The sequence below is a fragment of the Oratosquilla oratoria genome, unplaced genomic scaffold (assembly GCF_046742065.1).
Source record: "Oratosquilla oratoria isolate Oo_2021 unplaced genomic scaffold, ASM4674206v1 SCAFFOLD129, whole genome shotgun sequence".
In the NCBI taxonomy this organism is placed as follows: Eukaryota; Metazoa; Arthropoda; class Malacostraca; order Stomatopoda; family Squillidae; genus Oratosquilla; species Oratosquilla oratoria.
In genome coordinates, this window is record NW_027467485.1 from 301,144 (window position 1) to 327,921 (window position 26,778).

The window sequence follows — 26,778 nt, forward strand, 5'->3', positions numbered from 1 at the left end:
TTTGATGTTAGTGTAAAGGGTTTTGCGAGTGTGTTGTCTGGGTCAAGTCGTCTCATGTTAGCTAAGCTGTTAGGGGTAATGTCGTCTTGTATTTCTTGTACTTGTGCTGTGATTGTTCTTTTGTGTTCCATGTCAAATGTTGCGTTTTCTGCTGGTGTGATTCGAAATATGTTTCTCCAGTGTTGTCTGAATGTGTTCTTTGTCTTTGTCTGTATGTATCTTGTGGTTGTTGTGTATGATGTAAGGGGTGGTGTTAGTAGGTGTTCCTGTTAGTCGTTTAATTTGTGTCCAGAAGTATTTGGTGTCCTTGTTGTAGGTTTATCTTTCGTATTTCGTTGTTCCAGTGTTCGTCGTATAATTGTTTGTTCTCTTCTAGTAATTGGTTTTTGATGTCGCGTAGTGCTTGTTTTGCTTGTGGTGTCCATGTGCCGGTAATGTGTGCTTGTGTTTGTAGTTGTTGATACTGTTATTGTAGAAGTTTTAATGTATCTGATTGTCTTGGGTGTGGTAGAGTTTTATGTTTTGTTTTGGGAATATGTTTGTCCATGGCTTGTTGTATCATAGTGTACCATGTGTTGAGTTTGTCGTCAATGTATTGTTTATTTCGTGTTGTACTTTGTCTTTGTTTGTCATATTTGGTTCTTTCTATGTCGAGTGTGGTCTTAAATCCTATCCAGTCTGCTTTGTGGAATATGTATCTTTCTGGTGTAGGTATTGTTATTGGTTTTGTTGCCAGTGTTAAGTGTATTGGGATGTGGTCTGATGTAGTTAGTTGTCCTGGTGTGATACTGTAGTTTAAGTGATGATGTCTGTTAGTATTATGTCTGGTGTTCCTTGTCCGTTGTGTGTGATGCAGGAGGGGAAGTCTGGCACCTAAGTGTGTTAAGGGTCCTCTTTGTATTAGTTGAGCTATCTGTCTTCCTGTGGTGTTTGCGTTGCTGTGTCCTAATGTGTGATGTTTGGCGTTCATGTCTCCTAATATGTATACTGGTAGTCTTTTCCTTGTTAGTCTTAGTATGTCATTTATAGTGAGAAGGGGGTGTCTGGGAGGTAAGTATAGAGTTGCTATTATAATGGGTCCTTGGTTTGTGTCAATTTTCACTGCTAATATTTCGTCTTGAAAGTCGTCTAGTATTTTGTGTTTAATGTTGTGTTTGATGGTTATTGCTCTGCCTGCATGTGCTTGATTACAGTCGTTTCTTTGGTGTACTGTGTAATTGTATATTTTGAGTCTGTCAGGTGTACCTATTGAGTTCAAAAGTATGATGTCTGGTGATGTTATGCTGTATATGTTACAAAGTTCGTTTCTTCTGTTGAATGCCCACTGTACTATGTTGTGTTGGATGATGTGTATCTGTTCCATAGTGTTGAGGTAGAATTGTGTTGTATTCGTTTATTCAGCGTTGTGAGTCCAGTGGTGTTCATGTTCTGTGTTCTTGTCGTGAAGGTCGAAGTGCCCTTGTTTGAGTTTGTTGAATTTTGTTTTGTTTACTCTTGTTATCTTGCAGTGCATTAGGTTCATTTTGTTATTGGCTATTTTGTCAATTATGTCTTTTCCTTGTTGTGCTGTGTATATTATTTTGATTTTTTGGCTGTTGATGAGTGTCTTGAGGTTGTCGTGTGTGGGGTCTGTTGGTATCTGTTCTGTTTCTGTTGTTACGAGTTGAAGTCCCAGGCTGTTTTTTGGGTTTGATACTCGTTGTTTCTGTGGGGGGGTTAGTATCATCGGTGTTCGGTGCAGATCTCTTTAATGATTGTTCTGTTGTTTCCATAGGTTCAGTGGTGTTTGTGTTAGTAGGTGTTATGGTGGTAAGTGTTATGATGGGTTTGGTGTAGTTGCTAAGTGCTTGTGCTAGTAGTTTTGTGTTTATGGCTTGTAGGGGGATTGTTACTGTAGGGAGGCCGTCCCACTGGTAAACCACGGACTAAGGAACTATGGGACACTCTAGGAGAGAGGAACATTTACATATAAAAACTCGTCACACTACACACCGTATTCATACTCATCACAGATGACACAACCACAGAAACACTCTGCCAAAAGAACATTAAGACATTTTTCACAACCAACACATTCAAAACATGTACCACCGAAGCTCATTAAAAATTCCCGATACCCGAGCTATTCTCGCTTCTTCCGAGATCTCGCTCTGTCGGACGATTGTCCCCCTTAACTCTACTGTAGACAACCATAGCCCCTGCGGTCTGTAAAACTTGGTTGTTCTGCAGTAGGGGGGGAACCTCCCTCCCGATCTCGCGCCTCTAGTAGCACAACCGGCATAGACCAGTATCGCCAGAGACTGAACTTGACCCCCCCTTACGCTCCCATATCGAGACTCGCCTCCCACGTCGGAATTCAACCGTTACGCGCGCGCAGTGTCAGTGTATGCTTACGTTTCATTCCTTCTGCTAACCGTCCGACTAACCCATCGCCCCCTCCCACAACAATCGCTCTACATCATCACTCTCCCCCCCCTTTACCAACACTCAGACCATCCACACAAACACTAGGTCGAGTTAGGAACTTACGTCCCACAGGTAGACAACGGACCAAAGAACTATGGGACACTGGCTAAAAAGAACATTTACATACAGAAACTCATTACACTACACAACGCATTCATACTCATTACGGACGACACAGCCACAGAAACACTCTGCCAAAGGAACACTATGACATTTTTCACCAACAACGGCTTTGAAGTACTAGACCCACCAGAACTCAACGCACATAGAACACTTGTAATAACACACGTTGACCCCTACGTCACAGAGCACACACAGGAAGAAATAAAGGCAGAAATAGAAAGACTGAACACGAACACTCACGTAACACAAGTAATCAAACTCCCACGCACTAAGACTGTCCTCAAAATCAAATTTGAATCTACACAAATGGTTAAGGAATGCATTCTGAAAGGACCCAAGATATTTTCTCAATCATTCCCCACACACACACATACTCAGACAGGAAACATATACATACATTCCCCAATGCACTACTATTCACTCGAACACACACGCAAACAATGCACACACCCATTCCCATACAAGATATGTTCCAACTGCGCATCCACGGAACACAGACAGGACAAATGCAACTGGGCAATAACAAAGTGCCTCCTCTGTCAAGGGGACCACCCAGCTGTAGCAATGTGGTGCCCCAAGAAGGAGGAAAAAGGCAAAGAAATCAACAGTCAGATGAACCAACAACCACACACCAACACACAAACTTATGCCACTGTCACACAACCAAAACCCGCCCTTCTCCCTACCCCAACAACTACGACCACATCACTTCACCACATGACAACAATTAACACAGCCATCACACAAGCTACACTCATGGATACACACGACCCAGGCTCATTCCAAACCACACTAAACGCAGTATACCAAGCCAACGGCCTCCCTACAATCACAACCCCTCCACAAGCCATAAACACAAAACTACTAGCAAAAGCACTCAGTAACTACACCAACCAACACACAGACCACAGAACCCATGGAGACAATAGAACAATCACTAAATAGACCTGCCCCAAACACCGAGAACACTAACCCCCCACAAAAACGAGTACAAAAAAAAAAAAAAAAAAACAGCCCGGGACTTCAACTTGTAACATCAGAAACTGAGCAATACCAACAGACCCCACACACGACACCCTATAAACACTCATCAACAACCACAATCAAAATAATATACACAGAACAAGAAAGACATAATTGAAAAAATAGCCACAAACAAAATAAACCTAACCAACTACAACATAGTAAGAGTAAATGAGACAAAATTCAAGAATCTCAAACAAGGACACTTCGACCTCCACGACAAGAATACAGAACACGAACACCACTGGACACACAACGCCGAATAAACAACTACAACACTTCTACCTCGACATCATGGAAGAAATACACATCATCCAACACAACATAATACAGTGGACATTCGACAGAAGAAACGAACTTTGTAACATGTACAACATAACACCAGACATCATACTTTTGAACTAGATAGGTACACCCGACAGACTTAAAATATACAATTACACAGTACATCGAAGAAACGACTCTAATTAAGCACATGCAGGCATAGCAATAGCCATCAAACATAACATTAAACACAATACTAAACGACTTTCAGGACGAAATACTAGCAATCAAAATTGACACAAACCAAGGACCCATTATAATAGCAACTCTATACTTACCTCCCAGACGCCCCCTCTTCCCTACAGTTGACATACTAAGACTAACAAGAAAAAGACTACCTGTATACATATTAGGAGACATGAACGCCAAACATCACACACTAGGAAACAACAGCACAAACACCACAGGAAGACAGATAGCACAACTAATACAAAGAGGCCATTAACATACTTAGGGCCAGACTTCCCCACCTGCATCACACACAACGGACAAGGAACACCAGACATAATACTAACAAACAGACATCATCACTTAAACTAAAGAATCACACCAGGACTAACTAAATCAGACCACATCCCAATACACTTAACTCTGGCATCAAAACCCATAACAATACCTGCACCAGAAAGAAACACATTCCACAAAGTAGACTGAATAGGATTCAAAAATACACTAAACGTAGAAAGAACAAAATATGACAAACAAGACAGAACAACATGTAATAAACAATACATTGACGACAAACTCAACACATGGTACACTATGATACAACAAGCCATGGACAAACACGTTCCCAAAACAAAACATAAAATTCTACCACACCCAAGACAATCAGATACATTAAAACTACTACAATGGCAATATCAGCAGCTACAAACACAAGCACACATTATCGGCACATGGACACAAGCAAAACAAGCACTACACGACATCAAAAACCAACTACTAGAAGAGAAACACTGGAACAATGAAATATGAAAAATAAACCTACAATACAATGATACCAAATACTTCTGGACACAAATTAAATGACTAACAGGAACACCTACTAACACCACCCCTTACATCATACACAATAACCACAAGATACATAAAGACAAAGACAAAGAGCACATATTCAGACAACACTGGAGAAAGATATTCAGAATCACACCAGCAGAAAACGCAACATTTGACATGGAACACAAAAGAACAATCACAGCACAAGTTCAAGAAATACAAGACGACATTACCCCTATCAATTTAGCTGACATGAGACGACTTGACCCTGACAACACACTCACAAAACCCTTTACACTAACGTCAAACACATAATAAAGAACTTTAAAGACAAGACACCTTGAAAATCACAAGTAAACAAAATAACATTAACTGACATTCCAGACTCAACACTACATTTACTCACAGAAATATTCAATGAAACATTCAGCATGGGATACTTCCCCAACACATTCAAAACAGCTACACTAACATTCATACCCAAACACGGAAAAAAAAAACTCGGACATAAACAACTACAGACCAATATCACTACTGGAAGTCCCAGGAAAAATACTCGAAAAACTCCTACTACAAAAACTACTCAAACACTTACACAATAACAACCTAATAAACGAAAACCAACACGGATTTACAAGAAGACGAGGAACACACACAGCCATATCCACACTATACGAAACAATAGCCATAAGCCAACGACACATAGTATCAAGAGTGTAACGACGATCTACTGAGAATTAGAAGATGAGCCTATATATGTGGGCGCATGTATGATTACGTACCTATATGTATTTATTCATGCCTTCGTATTCAGAATGATTTGTTCCACAATTTTTCGTTTGTTCCCATTGGGGGACCGCTTTTCCTCTAAACATGTCTTCTCCCCTTTTCTTTGTGAACGAAACTTTTCTGTTCTTTCAGGCCTTCGCTTGTTTATACTCGTCCGTAAGCTTACTGTATCGATCTAAGAAATCATCTCTCTCTTTTTTATTTTCTTTTTTTTTCTAACAATTCCTTCCTCCCTTTTTCTTTTACAAGTGATAATAATTTTCAATTTCCCTTTGTTTTTGTTGTACTGCTCAGGATTTTGTGTGTTAATTTTTTGTCTTGGCCACCTTTTTTTTTTTTTTTAAGAAGAACCACGGGGCAGGGTGTAACCGGATAGGGGTGACTGGAGCCAGAAAGGAGAGAGTGAGAGACAAACTTTCAAAAGACAAGGACGTCTACGAGTGACCGTAGCGCTGGAGTTATCGCCTCAAGCCGGCACAATTTCCTCATAATTAACGTCACAGGCTGACGTGGATATCAATCACCTTCACCAGCTGGAATTATCGCCACAAGCTGGCACAATCCTCAGTGTAACGTCACAAGCTGACGTAAGTATTCATCAACCAGATTACTTCTATTAGAGTTCTAGAAAACCTGCCCAAAACGGAACCGGAGAATAAAGGGAGTAGGTCGTCGGAGCCACTTTTCCTCCTGCTCCTCCCCCTTCATCTGCTGCCCTGAATTCACACCTAGTCCCATACCGGGATTGGATTTCTCCTGCGGTAAGCACCATACCTTCTATTAAGTCATGCCTTTTTTTTTTTTTTTTTTTTTTGTAACAGACTAATTTTGAATATAAAATCCTTTGCAGTACTACAATAACCGAAATAATTGTATAACCAGTGTTATCTTTTGTTATCTGTGCAATCCAATTGTTCATCGGTCTAGACACTTTGGGACCTATAGGCCGATTACTACTTAAGTCAGTGAGTTGACGTATCATTTCAAACCTAGACCTAGCCAGGCATTTCAAATTTTTTCATTCTAGGTTAAACATTTGAATCCCCCTTTGTTAAATTTTACGTCACACAATACGCCATATGCTACGCCATACGTCATGCCGCACATCACGTCACACATCACGTCGCACCGTCATCACATCACATCACACGTCAATTTCACGTCTAACCCACATAGTGATTTCAATCTTTGGTTCATGTTCTTGCCGGTTGTTTTTCTATTATTAGGCATGAACGTTTACGCTAATTTCGATTTTCAGCTTGGAGCCACAGGGTTCCGGTCTTACTTATCCGACAAATCCACCTTCCGAGGATCTCCAGCCTGCATTTTCCGTCACCTCATTACAAAACAATTTTCAATCTTTTATGAAATATCTTGTTAACACCATTAAGAATTTATATATATATATGTATATATATATATGTATATATATATATATATATATATATATATATATATATATACAGGATGTTCCAAAAATATGTATACACTGAATTTAAATAGCTTATAAAAAAAATTCTATTTCAGATATGATTTTGGAGTAAGAATGGCAGATACTGGGCTTACATTAGAGCAAAAATTTTTTTTCTGAAAACATTCTGGAAATGTGAAAATAAAAGCTGAAGTGGTGAGACGCTTTACGCTTGAGTTCCACAGAGATGCCCTAATACGCGTCACCTTTTCACGAATCATAGATAACTTTGAGAATCATGGGACCATCCAGTGCATGAGAAAAAAACATTCAGGACGAAAAAGAACATAGACAAACCCAACTAAAGAGCAAGATATTATTGCTAATGTTAAAAATTCCCCACGAAAATCTGTTCGTCAACTGTCACGTGAAACAGGCATCCCAAAATCATTTTGAAACGTGCGCAATGGAAAAGTTTTATTCCAGTGCTAGTTCATTCTATCAACGAAGATGACCCTGATCGAAGGATTGAATTCTGCGAGTGGTACCGTGCACGATGTGCAGACGATAACACGTTTTCACTGAAAATTATCTGGAGTGAAGAAGCCACATTTAAATTGAATGGCTCGATAAATCGCCATAACTGCAGTTACTGGGCACAAGAAAATCCTCATCTTACAGTGGAACGTCGCTTGAATTTGCCTGGAGTCACTGTCTGGTGTGGACTTTCAGCCACACAGTGACTGGGTTGAATTATCTCGACATGTTGCAAGAATTTGCTATGCCATGCTTCCAAGAACAATTTGGAGATGCCGAGTTCTACTTCCAAAAAGATGGTGCACCCCCACACTTTCATCGTGATGCGAGAGGATATTTGGATGAAAACCTGCAAGACAGATGGATTGGAAGAAGAGGGGCCGTTGAATTTCCTGCTAGATCGCCAGATTTGACACCCATGGACTTTTTTTTTTTTTTTTTGTGGGGATTTTTAAAGGATAAGGTTTACAGCAGAAAACCTAACACAATTGACGAACTAAGAGAGGCAATTGAAGAAGAATGTGCTCAGATACCGAGAGAAATGCTACTGGAAGTTTGTAGTTCCATATTTTCACGATGCAAAAAGTGTATTGAGCAGCACGGCAACCAGTTTGAACACTTTATGTGAGCTGATCTTTTTTTTTTTTTTTAACATTCTCAAATTGCCCATGTATCTTTACTTTTTCACTGTGGACTGTCAGAATCTTTAAATGTGAAAAGTTTCAATCCTGTGAATCTGTTTTCCACGTTAATATCAATAAATTGAACAAGTTGTAACAATTCAAAGAGTGTATACAAATTGGGACACCCTGTATATGTGTGTGTGTGTGTGTGTGTGTGTGTGTGTGTGTGAGAGAGAATGTGGGTGGGGAGGGGCAAAAGAAGATGTGTTGGGAATAAAAAAAATTGCCCTAACATTGCGACCAACTTGGTCTTCTTCAGAGGACTACAGCATTACAGATGGATCACAATTCTTATATTCGTAGTGAGAGGAAACCCGCCAAGGTATGAGCGGAAGGGTCATGTTTTCTATTTGGCTAACGATTTCATTATTAGGACACTTGCTGTTTTCGAGAGGCATTTAAATCCGTCTCTGTCGTTGTTGTTCTTGTTGGTGGCGATATGTGCAGCTTCCACAGATTTTTTTTATCTTCTTTTCAAATCCCTCGTGTAGAATTTCTGTGTTGTTCCAATCAGGTAAATGTCCACATTTGTCCAGGTGACGAACCAGGGAGTTAGATGTTCTATGTGCCCTGAGGTCGTTTTTGTGCTCACTCAAGCGTTTATTGATCCCACGACCTGACTCACCGAAGTATGATGATGGACAGCCGCTACATGGAATACGGTAGACGACACTGAGATTATTACGAATATTATTATGTTTCTTAAACATTTTTCCTATTTTATTGGAAGATATTTTTGCTACATAATTATAAATGGTCTGAGAACGAAGTCGATAAAGGTTTCACCCAAGGGGTAATAACATGTTACCAAGCCTTGGCCGATTGTAATTGTTTTGTTATTCCCAAAAGATTTAGAGAAGTCCTTCAAACTTTGAGTAATGATAATGACATTATAATCACCCGCGCCGACAAAGGCGGCGGAGTAATTATTTTGAATAAAATTGACTATCCGGGCAAAATGTCCGATCTTTTGAATGAAGAATCAACATACGAAAGACAACCAGCCGGCAACACTGATATAGAACACTGGCCTGCGTTTTATTTATTTTTTTTTTTTTTCAAAGGTCGAAGGTTTTTCAAGTGTTTTATAAGTTTTTTGGTGCGCTGAATCCAAAAATGCCATCCGTTTCCTTGCATCAGGTCTAGTTTTTGAGATATGAGAAGTGCGACTTTTGGGCCTTGTATAGTACTACATACATACATATACCAAGGCTTTTTCCCCCTTCCAAGGGAGGTAGCCAAAAAGGGAAAGGCACAAAAACACTCCCACCCATTTCACCCCTAAATACACTCCACACCCCTCCCACCCTTCCTCTCATCTGAGCACCTCCTGGATGTATAGTACTAAGTATAAGGGAAACTGATACTGAAACCTAATGATGTTTTTGTTTACTTTCAGGAAACTGAAACCAAAACTGAAACTGCATTGACTACATTGACAACACTGAAACTGAAAATGGTTTAGAAAAGTGTGATCTCCAATCAATGTGACTGATTTTATTAGAATCTATGCTTTTTACAAGAATCTGTGCTTCTTGTGTTTCTATTTTGGACTCGTATCTTAGATTGACAGAAAATGGAACGCAAATGCACAAATCATCCTGATAAGTTCTGTTACATATGTGGTAATGTGATTCTTCCTCGTCGACTAGCAAATATAACTGATTTTGTGAAGAAGGCATATCATGCTTACTTTGGAGTTAAGCTTGGGGACCAGGACAAGCCATTTGCACCCCCATGTTAGCTGCAAAACATGTATCGAGAACTTGTGTGATTGGAGAAATAAAAAAAGGAAGAGTATGCCATTCGCTGTTCCAATGGTTTGGAGAGAGGGTAAAGATCATGTGTCAGACTGCTATTTCTGCATGACTAATCTTAAAGGAGTCAACCGCAAGAACAAGCATTGTATTCAGTATCCTAATGTTCCGTCTGCCATACGACCAGTCCCTCATGGTCCAGGCCTGCCCGTTCCCGAGCCAGATGTTGCAATGGAATCTAGCTCTGAATCGGAATCTGATAACGCACTAGACAGGGCAGAGGGTGGAGAATACATGCCAGAAGAGAATGACCGGCCAGTGCCTCTAACACAAGCAGATCTCAATGACCTGACACGGGATCTAAACCTATCAAAGGAATCAGCACAGCTTCTGGGTTCTCGTCTTCGTGAGAAAAATTTGCTAGCACCTGAGACAACATTCTTTTGGTACCGAGAGCGTGAAAGAGAATTTAGACAGTTCTTCACAACCCAGAAGGACTTGTCATTAGTTTACTGCAACAACATTGCTGGTTTGATTCAATCAATGGGGCTGGACTATGTTACTACTGAATGGAGACTGTTCATCGACTCTTCCAACAGAAGTCTCAAGGCAGTCCTCCTTCACAACGGAAATAAATACTCTTCAATTCCAATCGGTCATTCGGTGCAAATAAAAGAAACTCATGACAACATGGATCAGCTACTGTCTGCTCTGAACTACAATGACCATGGTTGGTTGATCTGTGGAGATCTTAAGGTAGTTGGATTGGTTTTGGGACTACAGGGTGGGTACACAAAGTATCCATGCTTTTTGTGTTTGTGGGATAGTCGGGCTGATGATCAACATTTTGTCAGACAAGAATGGCCACCATGACAACATTTGGAACCTGGTTCACACAATGTTCAGGCTCGTTCTCTTGTTGAACCAAACAAGGTCTTACTCCAACCTTTACATATCAAACTGGGACTGATGAAGAACTTTGTGAAGGCAATGGACAAGGACGGCATGGGATTTACTTTTCTTCAGCAGAAGTTTCCTCGGATCAGTCTGGAAAAGCTTAAGGCTGGCATCTTTGATGGGCCTCAGATAAGGGAACTTATGAAGGACTCAATGTTTGACGATGCACTGAATGCAGCTGAGCTGTCCGTTTGGTGGTCGCTTAAGTCAGTGATAAGAAACTTTCTAGGAAATAACCGAAGTGCAGAATATGAGAAAGAAGTTGATGAGCTCTTGAACAGCTATCAAAAATTAGGGGCTCACATGTCAGTCAAAATGCACTTTCTACGGTCCCACTTAGACTATTTCCCTCACAACTGTGATGACTTCAGTGAGGAACAGGGAGAACATTTTCACCAGGATATTCGTGTCATGGAAGAACGCTACCAAGGCCGGTGGGATGTGAACTTTCTTGCGGACTACTGTTGGTGTTTGAAACGAGACGTGGTGGCTGCCCAACACAAGAGAAAGTCACTGAAAAGGCCCTTCATCCATGATTAGATTTTCTGTAATATATCCTTTTTATCTTCTGAACTATGCAAGAAAAAAATATTTCTTTTGTAAAGAATTTTTTTCCAAAATTAAAGGAAATAAATAGCACTAAATGGCGTTTTTGATTATTTTTACCGCCTCGTATCTCAAAAACGTGACCTGATTGAACAAAATGAGTGTGATTTTTAGATTCTGCATAGCAAATTACCCTAGAATCAGTTATCAGATGCTTTACCTTTGAAACTTCGCAGGCCAGTGGAATCAGCAAAATTCAACACAGAAGCAAGAAAAATCTTACGCAAGTCAACCAGGGGGAAAAAGTTGTTAGGATTACTAGAAGTTCCAAAACCACCATTAATGCACGGTCTACCTAAAGTACAAGGTAAATATCCGCATGAGGCCCATAACTTCAGGAATTGGTAGCGCTCCTCACACACTAGCAAAATGTCTGTCAAAACCCCTTTCCAACGCCATCGGTTCCATCAGCGGGGCCCATTTAAGAAATTCTTCCGACCTGATCCGGAAACTTAAAGATCTAAATGTAAATGATAAAAAGTTGGCAAGCTTCGATGTAACAGAGTTATTCACAAATGTTTCTATTATTGATGCCCTAGAAGCAGTGAAGAAAGTAACAGATATTGATGATGATATCCTTCCAGTTCCAAGATCTATTTGTGTCAAATTTGGATATTTTATGTTTAACAACACTGAATTTAAACAGATTAGAGGTCTCGCAATGGGGAGTCCATTATCTGCTGTCATGGCATGTTTATTCATGGAAGTATTAGAAATGGACAAATATATCGACATCATGGGAAGAGGTACCACTTGGTTAAGGTACGTGGATGACATAATGGTGGTGATGTCAAAAGGAACTAATGTAGAAAATAGGCTGAGAAGACTCAAAGCTGTGAATAAAGACATTCAATTCACAGTTAAACTGGAAAAGGAGGGTAAGTTACCATTTTTAGACACATTGATACACAGAGGTTCTCAACAGGTAAGTTTCTCGGTGTACAGGAAGCCCACTAATTGGGACAACTTTGTCCACTATTTTTCAGCACACAGCAGACATGTTAAAATGGGTGTTCTAATAGGTTTCTTTCTCAGAGCTTTTCGTATCTGCAGTGAAGAACTCCTAGAGGATGAACTTACATCAAGAATACCTTTAGGAAGCTGAAATACCCCGGAGGTTTGATCACCAGGACAATGAGGAAAGCCAAGAAGATCTTCGATGGCTCAAACGTCCGGACCCCGGGAAAAGATAAGTCACATTTTATTTCTGACCCTAATTCTGCAAACACCATAGCTATTGATGATTATTTGTTAAAAATTGGAATAAATGTAGCAAAAACATCTTCCAATAAAATAGGAAAAATATTTAAGAAACATAATAATATTCGTAATAATCTCAGTGTCGTCTACCATATTCCATGTAGCGGCTATCCATCACCATACTTCGGTGAGTCAGGTCGTGGGATCAATAAATGCTTGAGTGAGCACAAAAACGACCTCAGGGCACATAGAACATCTAACTCCCTGGTTCGTCACCTGGACAAATGTGGACATTTACCTGATTGGAACAACAAAGAAATTCTACACGAGGGATTTGAAAAGAAGACGAGAAAAACTGTGGAAGCTGCACATATCGCCACCAACAAGAACAACAACGACAGAGACGGATTTAAATGCCTCTTGAAAGCAGCAAGTGTCCTAATAATGAAATCGTTAGCCAAATGGAAAACATGACCCTTCCACTCATACCTTGGCGGGTTTCCTCTCACTACGAATATAAGAATTGTGATCCATCTGTAATGCTGTAGTCCTCTGAAGACCAAGTTGGTCGCAACATTAGGGCAATAAACTTTATTCCCAACACATCTTCTTTTGCCCTTCCCCACCCACATTCTCTCTCATTTGTCTGAAATAATTATGTATATATATAGTGAGTTCACACATGCTATTCTCTTGTTCCTTCTATACTTTGTACCTCATCCATATTGCGACCGAGTGGACCTCGGTCATGGCAGAACTGGCACCCAGAACTCAGTAAAAGTACATATTATTGTGAATTTTACTTGTTACCCTAAATTGCTCCAGTGGGTCTATAATGACCTAGTATTCTTTCAATCTCCTCCCACTCGTTCTATCCGAGCCTCGCGACTCGTCGCTGTCACAAAGAAACATAAAAGCATTTGACAAAATATGGCACACAGGACTTAAATACAAAATACACCAAACACACACCCCTGACATACTAACAAGAATACTTTGCAATTACATCGACAACACACAAGCACAAATACGAATACACCATTATACAGGAAGACCCTTCAACATATACAGTGGAGTTCCCCAAGGAAGCATCCTTTCACCAACATTATTCAACCTCTACACACATGACACCCCCAACCCGACACACGGAGTCACACACATACAATTTGCAGATGACCTGACAAATAATCACATACCCAAGCAAAAAGGGCAAAAACATGTTAGCACTAAAAACAAGCAGAGCAATAGAAACAATAAACACATATGAACAACAATGGAAAATACAAACACAACAAAATTCCAACTACTAAACATATCAACACAGAAACCAGCAGAAATATGGATAGGAGACACACACATACACAAACAAACATAAAAATACTAGGACGAACACTTGGAAACAGAGGTCTACAAACACACACAAACAACAGGAAACTACAAGCAGAAAAAACATTACAGACACTAAGACGATTCAGAAACCTAGACACCAAACTAATATTAAGACTATACAAAGTACTTATATGACCTCAACTTGGTAACCGGTCGTTTTGCCCCATTGCCCTTTCCCCCCCGTCAGTTCGCCCCCAAGCTGTGGCATTTAATATGGCATGCGATGATTTTGGAAGCATATTATCTTGCGAAAAACGCTTTCTGCTACTGCCGTTAGATGGCAGTACTGTAGTTCCTGGCGTGAAATAACTTTTCGGATGAGTCCCTTTAACTATAAATTTAATTATTTGGCTTTGGCTTTCTGACCCTTATAGTTTTATAGTGATAGTCGTTGATTTTTCCTTGTCTCCGTTGGCATATAAGCATGGAGGTACAGTATACCTCTATGGCATAAGGGGACCGTTTCCCGTCTCTCCATACGGCCTAGGAAAATCATCAGTTGAGTTTTATTATACCGTTTTGGAGCCCCTTGCTCCTCTGAAGGTGGGAACAGCACAAGATCAAAGAACAACTCTGCTATGTACACAAGTGAACCTTATCAGTTTAATCCTAATTAAGCCACCACTTTCAAGCACAAAGGGTACTGGACTTGGCAGAACAAATGCATAGAAATCATCTGTGATTAATGCAAACAGATTCTGAATTATTGACAACTAGCTATAACATTTTCCTGTTTTAAATGTTAAATTGTCCCAGAAATAAGATTTTCTGCAATAAATTTTACTTGAGAATGACTATCTGGTTGCCACACGCAGGATATAATTACTGCATAATAAACACATTGCCGTACAGTAAACAGAACGGTTACATCAGCAATCAAGCTCTATCAACAAACAAGAGGTGACATATGAGTTATATTTAGTAATTAAAGAAGTCGGTTAATTGGGGCATTGTTAGAATGTGATTATGGCAATTGGGTAATTGGTTCCACACTAAACAACCCCAGGAGTGTGTTAGCCTATTTGGTTGCGAATGCTAATCACCTAAAATGAGGAGATGACATGTGATGAGGATGAGGTAACACGAATGCTCAATACACTAAAATGAGATGACATATGCGAGGAGGAGGAGGTGACACGCGAGCGAAAAGTTTGCGAAAATACTGATTCGGGTCTCCTGTGATTGGAAAACAAACCAATACATTTTATACATTAATGTCTATGGTAAACCATTGAAACCTGGCATGTACAGCAACATTATCAAAACAATGGTGATGATTGACCTATTCGAAAAAAAAATGCCACGGGTCATTTTAATGAATTAAATTCAAATTTGAAATTTATAAATTAGATTTAGCAGGTGTCCCTTTAAGCCGTTAAAAATTTCAGAAATAGATTCTGGTTGTTTTGAATATTACAGCAACGGTATAAAATCTAACCTAAAACCATTGGCGGGCCTAACTCGTAGGTTCCTCATACGGAGACAGTTTTTAAATTTTAGAAGGCCCGTATCAAACAGAAATCATAAACCAAAACTTATTAAAATAACGACTTTTTAGCAAATTACGAATTTATTAATAACATACAAATTACAAGGTAAGAAAGGATCCAGCACGTCGTTATTGTGATGCTAAAAAGCCGGCCGTCATGTTTAATTCTTATCCACGTATCTAAACCTCAGGCCTGGAAGTTTTATATTGTTTATTTGTTTCCAACCCGAATTCTCACAAGTAACTAAATTAAGTTTTCTTAATTACGGAACGCAAGGGACGGGTTGCTAAGGTTGCAAGGACATGGCAGCCAATATATTTTCAGCAATTAACTTTGGGCCAATCGCTATCGAGTAATTATGAGTGATCCAATGAAATTTACCCAGTGACAGTATAAGAATGGGTGTATTCCTCAACTGGTCATATCATCCTTCAACATTCCGAAAGAATTGCCAAGACACAAATAATTTACGACACAGAATGACGAATCCGAAGTACCCCTGCGGTGACTGCAAGATTGAGTGCCAGAACGACGTCATTTACTGCGAGAGCTGCCGAAGTTGGTTTCACAGAAAATGCCAAGGAAGGCCTTACGATTGCAATGATGAAAGAATTGGGAAAGATGCCACTGGCGTATTGGTGTACCCACTGCACCACCAGTACTTTCGAGCCGAACGCTTTTTGCTACAGTCTGTCGCTCCAGAGACTGAGGGATGCCACAACTCTCGATTTCAAACTTTTGAAACAAGCTGCCAGACGGGAGGAGATATTTCTTCGGAACATCCAGCGCCACCAGGCTTCAGCAGATTCCAAGAAAACCTTCATGAAGTCGATAGGAATGCCCAGGAGATACTTTCGAAGTTTGGTACAAGACATGAACGAATACCAGTATCCGTACCAGGGGATGAAAGTTGTCTTTTCCACTCAATTTTGGTCGCATTGTGTGGACATACAGGGCTATCGAAACAGCTACGTATGAGAACAGCGATTGAGATGATTTCCCAGGCAACATTTTACAAAAAACAAAATGATGATCCTATTTTAGAAGCCCTCAGCCCGGACTACGTCACCGCCATTCAAGATTGCATCCGATCAAACGAGTCGTCTGCTTGGACCATTCATGCCCTTGCTACTGTGACGTCATCACACATAACATCGATCTATCCTCCAATGAATGGCCTGCAAGATCCTGCTGTCGGACGATTGAACACGACTTTCAATCCACGTGGAATACGGCACCCCACGAGTCAAAAGAACTGCATACACGTTATGTGGTCGCTTTTCGGCAGCATCGGTACAGACCGTGGCATCTGGACACCTAATCACTTTGTACCGCTTCTAGATACATCGAACAAACGAAAACATGATATTCAAACAGATCACAGCCCTGATAACATCGGTACGTCTTGTCAATATTTATTGATCTTTTCAGGTATACCTAGCAAACGACAAGCCCGCGACCAAGAAAAAACACCCACCACTGATTACCTGCACAAGCTTTCTCAGCTCAAGCGCCAATCCAGCCAGTGCCCACTATAGTAGACGCAACGAGAACTGGCCGCTAAGGCGTGGTTAGTGGATTTCCCGGTATTGCCACATCTCAACAGATAACACGGCCCGCACGGCTCGCCCACCCACCCGCCCTCTCTCTCTCTCTATATATATATATAATATATTTATCCATGGCGAGAACGTGCGTGTGGATGCAATGTTTTCTGAATGCAGTGTGGGGGCGTGGCCAGAGAAGGGATAGAGTGGCAACATCGCTCTCTCCCGCCCATATGCCATGTCCACAAATCGAGGAAATGAAACCTTTGTATAGAAAACATTGCTTTGATTTATACCTCAGTGGTGGTGTGTGACAAAAAATTATAATATAATTATATGTGGCAACATTATAAAATCATAAAATAAAGTTTAAAATAAAATAGAATTATAAAATAATTATATGTGGCAACACGGGGAATCTCCGTGCTCCGCCCTAACGGCCAGTTTTCGATGCACCGAGTATAACATCAAGTCCAGTTGTCGACATTTTGCCTTCGTTACGAGATGTGCCGTGTATGTCTGTGATCGACACATCATTGATGGAAGAAGATAACAGTCACGACAATGCTGTCCCTTCCCCAACGGAATTTGGTGAACCTTCAATTAAAGACGCTTCTACAGTTTCGGCTGTTGCTGAGGAATTCCGATTAACATTCGAGATAATAGAAGATGGCACGAAACGCAGATGTAGAAAGTTGGTCAATAATCGTGGTTATTCGTATAACGTGAAGAGACGGAGAACTACTGGAACAACTGATTGGCAATGTACGGTCCGCCCAAAAGGAAACCAGTGTCGCGCAACGGTAGTGCAGAAAGGAAACGAGTTTATCGTGGGAAAAAACGTCCACAACCACGCCGCACAACCGGGAACTGATATAGCCACAAAGATCTCCGCAAGCGTCAAGGCCAAGGCAGCAACGGACATGTACAAACCTGCATCAGCTATCATCACTGAAGTTCTACTGGAAAACGTCGGCGCCGCTCCCTGCCCTTCCCTCCCCACTACAAGCAATCTTGTGAGAGCAACGAACCGTTTGAGACAGAAGAACCGGCCAAAAGATCCTAAAGACTTGAACTTCGAACTAAACTATGAACACAAACCCGATGATTTTCTTGTCGAAGACGTTAAAGTAAGAGATAGGCGCCATCTCGTTTTTGCATCAGAACAGCAACTTAAATTACTTCGCAAGGCAAAGACTTGGTATGCAGATTCTACATTTAAACTCGTCCGGGAACCCTTCAAGCAGTTATTTTCTATAAATGCATTTGTTAAGAGCGAAGACAACATCAAACAAGTCCCATTGGTGTTTGTCCTAATGTCTGGGAAGAAAAAATCTGATTACAAAGCGGTGCTGAAAAAACTGAAGGAGGTTCTTGAAACAGATGGCGCAACAACCCGGCTGCAGCAACTAGTTATTGATTATGAAATGGCCATGTGGAAAGCGTTTCCCAAAGTTTTTAAAGAAGTGAAAATCATTGGATGCCTTTTCCACTGGACACAAGCACTTTGGCGGAAAATTCAAGAACTTGGCCTTCAAGTTTCATATTCAAAAGAAAAGAACATTTTCGCCTACGTCCGTAAGCTGATGGCACTGCCGTTTCTTCCAGCGGACAAAATTCAATTAGAATTCAATGAACTGAAGTCAAAGGCGAACTCAAGTGAGCTGGAGAAATTCGTAGATTATATCGAAAACACGTGGATACAAAGTACCGTCTGGCCGCCTTCTGCCTGGAGCATTTACACGCCCAATCCGCACAAACAACGACATCGAGGGTTGGCATCATGCACTCAATCGTCAGGCTGGAGGTCGATGCTCTTTGCCTTTTTACCAACTGATTGGTCTACTGTATGAAGAATGCCGCATAACGGAAATTAACGTTCGACTTGTTTCCGATGGAAAGCTGTCTCGGGATGGGTGAAAGAAGTACGTGAAACTTCAGCAGAAGATATTCTTATTATGGGATGCTTACGATAAAGGAACGAAAACAGCAAAACAACTAATGAAAGCGTGCTCATATCTGAATGGACCTGTCGTTTCATGAGGAACTAATGTGCTTTGGCGGGGATGTATTAATCCCTCCTGATTGTTCAAATATATGGTGTTCAATTTGGCAGGTTCCCTTGTATTCATGATCTCCCATATTTGGATCAGTGCATCTATGCCAAACGGAATTTAATTTATCATGAATTTATTATTATTTTGGATTTTTTTTCATTTCGGGATAAACCATTACCTGTGAAATTATATGTATGATCTGTCATGGTCATCGGTTTTGACTTGTGTATTGTTTATTTTATTTCTTGATTCCTGTTCAAATAAATTCTTTGTGTACAAAATCTAATTTTGATTTTATGTGTTCAAGGATTCACAGAGGCTAATGCAATGACATCAATCGGCCCCCATTTGAACGGAAAATGGGTGTGGTGCAGGTCATCCTGAAATAGTGCATAAAGTCCAGTATGAGACACCAATTGGAAAGAGTGACCATGTACTCATCGAAACTGTACTAAAGGAAGAAATAGACATAGAGAGGAACGAAAAGCATAGGAAAGGAAGACTGATGTACAACAAAACAGACTTTACAAAACTAAAGACATTCTTCCGGAATGCAAACTGGGAAATATTTTACAGGGAAGAAACAACAGTGGAAGAGAAATGGAATATATTGATGGAAAACTACAATGAAGGTGTAAACAGGCATGTACCAAGACAAAAGCGAGAGAGAGAGTACATTAAATGTTGGTTCAACAAAAGATGCAGTGAGGCAAAAGACAGATGGGACAAAGCTTGGAAAAAGTGGAGAAAAGACAAAAAAACAAAGCAAATGGCAAATTTATGTTAACTATAGAAATGAGTATGTTAATGTGAGAAGAGAGGAGAAAAGGAACCATGAGAAGGATATTATAGACAAATGCAAAGAGCAACCCAAACTATTCTATCGGTATGTGAATGGTAAACTTAAAAACAAACAGGAAATGGTGAAACTATGCCAAGGAAACATAGAATACACAGAAGATTTAGAGATGGACGAAGTTCTGAACAATCACTTTAAATCTGTTTTCACCAGAGAGAAAATACCAAATTGTGACATAGATAAAAACAAGAAATCTCCCCTCATGAATGAGTTTACAGCATCACTAAAGGAAATATCAGAACATCTATCAAGGCTGGATGTCAGAAAATCACATGGCCCGGATGGTATTGCAAATTGGATTCTAAAGGAGTGCAAAGAAGAACTAACAGACAAAATACACATCTTAATAAACAGCTCACTCAAAGAAGGAAAGATACCCGAGGACTGGAAAAACGCTAACATTGTACCAATATACAAAGGAGGAAACAAGGAAGAACCCACCAACTATAGGCCAGTATCACTAACAAGCACCATAGCCAAAATTTGTGAGAAAATAATCAAGAATAGATGGGTAAAACATCTGGAAGACAATGACATATTAAACCCAAGACAATTCGGATTCAGACAAGGAAGATCATGCTCCACAAACTTAATATGCTTTTACTCAAGACTAATAGACATAGTGCAAGAAAGAAATGGATGGGCTGATTGTGCATTCCTAGACTTGCAAAAAGCCTTTGACAAAGTACCACACAGAAAACTACTAAAAAAACTGGAACACATAGGAGGAATACAAGGAAACCTACTAAAATGGATAGAGGACTTTCTGACTGGTAGAAAGATGAGAGTAGTGCTCAGAGAAAAATATTCAGATTGGAAAGAGGTGATCAGTGGAGTACCACAAGGATCTGTGCTGGCACCAATAATGTTTGCTATCTATATGAATGACATGGACGAGGACGTGAACTGCTACATGAGCTTCTTTGCCGATGACGCCAAACTGCTAAGGAAAATAGAAACTGATGAGGACTGTGAAGCACTGCAAGAAGACCTAAATAGGGTATGGAACTGGAGTCAGAAATGGGAAGTGGACTTTAATACTAAGAAGTGTAGCATAATGGAGTTTGGAAAAAGCAAAAACAGAATATCAGGACAATATACAATTGGAACCAAAGAAGTAAAGAAAGTAGGATCCGAAAAAGATTTGGGAGTAATTATCACAAACGACTTGTCCTATGATATACAGATTAACAAAATTGTCGGGGAGACTTACAACTTGCTAAGATCAATAAAAGTGGCGTTTACATACTTGGACGAAGACATGATAAAAAAAATATTGGTTACATTGATAAGGCCTAGATTAGAGTATGCGGCGACATTGTGGTCCCCCAGTACCAAAAGAATATAAAGAAAATAGAAAGAATCCAAAGAGCAGCTACAAAAATGGCACCTGCACTTGCAAACCTATCATACGAGGAGAGATTGGCTAAACTGGAGTTACCAACACTGGAGCAAAGAGAGAGAGAGAGGTGACCTATTGACCATCTACAGAATCATGAGAGGCACAGAGGTTCGATAGAGAGAACTTACTTAACTGGGACAAAAGAAACACAAGAGGACATGGAAAGAAAATAAAAAAACATAGCTATAGAAGAGAGCTGAAGAAAAACAGTTTTCCTCATAGAGTTTTGGACACTTGGAACAAACTGGACAATGAAATAGTATGCGCAAAAACCATTCATGAGTTTAAAAACAAACTAGACACTGCGAGATACAAAGGCGGGACATCACGAGCATAGCTCCCCTTCCCGCAAAATACAACTAGGTAAATACACATGAACTTGACGCATTGTTGAAGTAGGATTATGAGTTGTTGAAATATGAATAAAATATGATATCTTGAGTTGAAAAACATCACCCCCGCCCCCAACTAACACCCTTTCTCAATGATATTATCATTGAGGACGGGTGCTTATGGAAAAATATCAGAAAGGGGAAATATCAGAATATAGAAAAACCAAATCCTTTTCCAATTCTCATATCCCGAATTGAAAAGTTAGTTTGGTTCCAAACCTCTCCGCTAGGCAGGGCTATGGTATCGTCGACGGTCGATCAAGCGCACCAAATACAGAAGGAATACTCAAGGGAGCAGTCATAATGATGTAAAGACGACTGAAGATGAAAAACATTTAAATTTTAAGAATGTTAATACCTCAAGGCAACGGCAAGCAATCACTGACGTTTGAATTTCTACTTAACTAGCGCCTCATAGCACAGTGTTGCAAAGAATTCACACCTCGCGAAACCGAGACTAGGTAGGTAGGGGCGAAACGACCACAGCTTGGGGCGAAACAACCAAACCTCTCGGGGCGAAACGACCAAAGATGGGGCGAACTGACTGGGGGCGAAAAGGCAATGGGGCGAAACGACATGGAACCCCTCAACTTGAATACATACCAATAACAACTATCACATTAAAACCAAATCAACTCCAAAAACTACAGTCAATACAAAACAAAACACTACAATTCGCCAAACACTCCATACCCCCATACCTTAACACAGTAGAAGAACAACACATACAACATAAACTCGAACCACTTAACACAAGACTTCACAGACTAACTTACAGAACATGGAACAGAGTTACAATCACAAACCCAGAATTAGTACAAAACAGCGAAAACATAGACACAGAAGACGGACACGATCACAACTGGTGGCCTAGAGTGTCCCCCATCATAAACGGCCCCCCACCCGAACCTAAATACATAAATTAAACACAAACACAATAACAACACAAAATATATTACTACCCTTCATTGTTCTACTAACCCTACTAACAATAACTACTATTACTACTAACATTATTGCTATTATTATTGTTAATCAAAAAAGATGATAACACGTGCGAAACCAATCGCACGTGATATAATCTAAAATCAATGAGTATGGCAAATAGGAGTCACTGCCCTCTCCCAACATCGTAAATGTATAATAAAAAATAAAATCACTAGCCGTCATCCCAATGGGCAAAAATCATACTCATTGAAAAAAAAAATCATACGAAGTATAGGAATCAAGACTTCCCCCACCCCCACAACACAAAAATAAAAAGGAAGACAAAAAGAATATATACCCCTAGGAAAATTCAAAACCTATAAATAGGCGAGTAATAGTCGTATACTTTTTATATATAATAAATAAATAAAAAAGTAAATAATACAAAACTAACAAAATAACAGCCAACACCATCAAAACAGCTCAAGAAGAAGAACAAACATTTCGATCCTGCAGATGGACCAGCCTTCAACCATTACAAGAAATTGGTCCTGGAGCTGCAACGTCTACGTCGTGGGACCACCCCCCAACCCCAAGAGTTGGGGGCCAATCAGCAGCAACTACCCCTGGCCATCAGCTCTACGCAGATGGCACCGATCCCCAAGGAGGAGCTACGCCTACCTGGGGGAGTACCACAATCCTTTTTTTCCAACACACAATGTTACGTTTTTTCTGCACTGAGGGGTCATTTTCCGGCGATCACCCCTCTTCTTCTACTTTTAGCCGGAGATGTAGAGAGCAATCCTGGGCCCACCACAAAATACACATGCCCAACATGCTCTAAACCCATTACTTCGAGCAGACAGACAAAGGGCTCAGTTCAGTGCAATATGTGCAAAAACTGGGCCCACCTCACTTGTACAACACTTGCTGACACAAACCAATACACAAACACTTGGACATGTTCTACCTGCCCTCCAGTAACCCCAATCCCACCTCCCCAACCACAGCCAACACCCTTACCCACTCCCAATTTCCCTTTGCCCTTACCCCCGATTAGTACTCCCCTTCCTTTGTCCCCGATCTCTCCTTTCCCCACCTCTGACCCAGATCCTACACCTTCCCCACTACCACCCCAACCTCAACCTCAACCCCAAACGGCAACATACAACACATACAAAACACACAACATCAACATATTACAACACAACATTGACGGTATTAACACTAAAAAACATGAACTTGAACACTTTCTTAAACAACACAACATACACATTGCAATTCTACAAGAAACAAAATTAAGACACTCACACAAAACACCATCATTTCATAATTACACCACCATCAGACAAGACCGGACTGACGGCAATGGCGGTGGACTCATCACCCTGATCCACCATTCCATCTGTTTTGTGGACACAAGTGCCACAACCAAAATTCTCCTCCCTGCCACAGATAACACAACAGAAACCCAATCCATTCGTATCCGCACAGGCAACAATTCAACACTAACAATAGTTAACATGTACATTCCCCCCCAATCATCCCCCACAGTTCCAACCACCTTCAGACCTCAACTCAGCCAACTAACCTCAATCCCCAACCTGATCATGGGTGGTGACTTCAACGCCAAGTCGTCTGCCTGGTTTGTCGACAACCCTGACACAGACAGAGGGCTTGATATACAGACTCAATTCGACTCATTGACTATCATGAACAACACGCATAATCATACACATATCCCATACCAAGCCCTCTACACTCCCTCCTCTCCTGATATCACCTTTTGCTCCCCCTGCCTAACCCCAACAACATCATGGAGAGTGGTCGGAGCCCTTGGCTCTGACCACCTTCCAATCATCATCACCACCAAAACAAGATGCACCCCAGCTGGCCACAGACACACTTACACCAATTACAAGAGAGCTAACTGGGAAGCCTTTAATGAAGAGACAGAACAACATTTTGAAACACTTAACAGTACACCAATCACAAACATAAACAATGCTGTGCACGCTTTTAATACAATCATACAAAACGCAGACAAGAGATACATCCCTAGAGGCAACAGAAAATCACACAACCCCAACTTCACACCAGAAATCCAAGGCCTCATCAGACAACGTGACACACTTAAACACGATACCCCCACACCTATCCCTCAAAACATAGCAGACCAAATACAAACACTAAACACTGTGATTGCCAATAAAATACATGAACAAAAAACACAAAATTGGCAAAACTTTATCAATACACTTGATCACAAAACAAACACCAGCAAATTGTACAAAACACTCAACAGCATCACACTATCCAACACTAACACTACACGCTCTCACGCAGCAATAATCACAACAACAGATAATCTACCCTCAAACAGACAACAAGCAAACGCACTCATACGTCATTTTGCACAGACGAGCCATCTTACATCTCACCCTGACGACCGACGCACCATTCGACGTAAGAAAGACTTTCCCACAGACTCAGACTATACACCCTTCATAGACAGTCAGACAAAACTCATAATGCATAGTCTCAAGCACTCATCTGCCTGTGGCCCTGATAACATAAGCAACATCCACCTAAAACACATTGGACCACAAGGTATACACGCACTCACAAACATTGCAAACTACAGCTATTCACACAACACTATACCCGACATCTGGAAGCATGGTAAAATAATCACCATTCCAAAACCGAACAAAGATCCAACAATCCCAACATCGCACCGCCCAATCACACTTCTCTGCACCCCCTCTAAAGTCATTGAACGCCTAATACTTAAACTTGTCACACCATATATTCCCCTTGCTGACTCACAACACGGTTTTAGGCCACTACACTCCACAAACACTCTTCTGACAAACCTCACACAAAGAATTTTAGATGGCATCAATTCAGATAGGCCCCACCACAGAACACTTCTTATAACATTGGACATTAGTAAAGCTTTTGATGCTATCCCCCGCCACAACCTAACAAATAAAATATATAACACAGACATGCACAATAACACCAAAAGATGGCTGGCCAATTATCTGGCAGGCAGGAATGCTCATGTGTCATATAATGGCCAATCATCGCACATCAGAAACATTAAGAACGGAGTACCACAGGGCTCAGTTCTATCCCCCACATTATTTAATCTATACATGCATGACTTACCCACGCCAGACACCTCAGAAATACAAATCTCTTCCTACGCAGACGACATAACAATCACATGCACACATCGTAACACAGACAAAGCTGCAGAAATAATCCAGCCTTACCTTGATACACTCAACACATGGTTCATCACAAACAGACTCAAAATAGCTCCAACCAAATCTACAGCAACACTTCTCACCAACTGGACAAAAGAACACAAATACATACCTCATCTCTACATCAACAACACTCTAATACCACACACAAACACACCGAAAATTCTTGGTGTAACATACGATACATCCATGTCTTTCAAACAACACCTCACAAACATAAAAAACAAATGCACACCTAGACTTAACGCACTTAAGTCAATCACTGGAACAACATTTGGACAAAACAAAGAAACTAATATAACAATATACAAACAATGCATACGCTCAGTGATGAATTATGCGAGTCCTGCATGGGCTCCTAATCTCAGTGAGACACACCACAACACCCTTCAAATCATACAAAACAAAGCCCTAAAAACAATTACAGGCTGCACAAATACATCACCTACAGACCATTTACACCATGAAACAAAAGTCCTCAAAGTCAAGGACCACCTCGACATGAGAGGCACACAAACACTTGCTGCAGCCACCACAAACACATCACACCCGCTACACTACATAG

General features: G+C 40.6%; 2 protein-coding genes across 16 annotated transcripts in view; one reads left to right on the forward strand and one right to left on the reverse strand.

Moving 5' to 3' along the window:
• LOC143022627 (uncharacterized) overlaps positions 1–26,778 on the reverse strand; it is a 179,800-nt gene that overhangs the window by 61,379 nt on the left and 91,643 nt on the right. The window lies entirely within an intron of this gene.
• LOC143022632 (uncharacterized) lies at positions 17,841–19,154 on the forward strand. Its single transcript, XM_076180943.1, has one exon. The coding sequence runs from the start codon at positions 17,841–17,843 to the stop codon at positions 19,152–19,154; it is 1,314 nt and encodes a 437-aa protein (XP_076037058.1).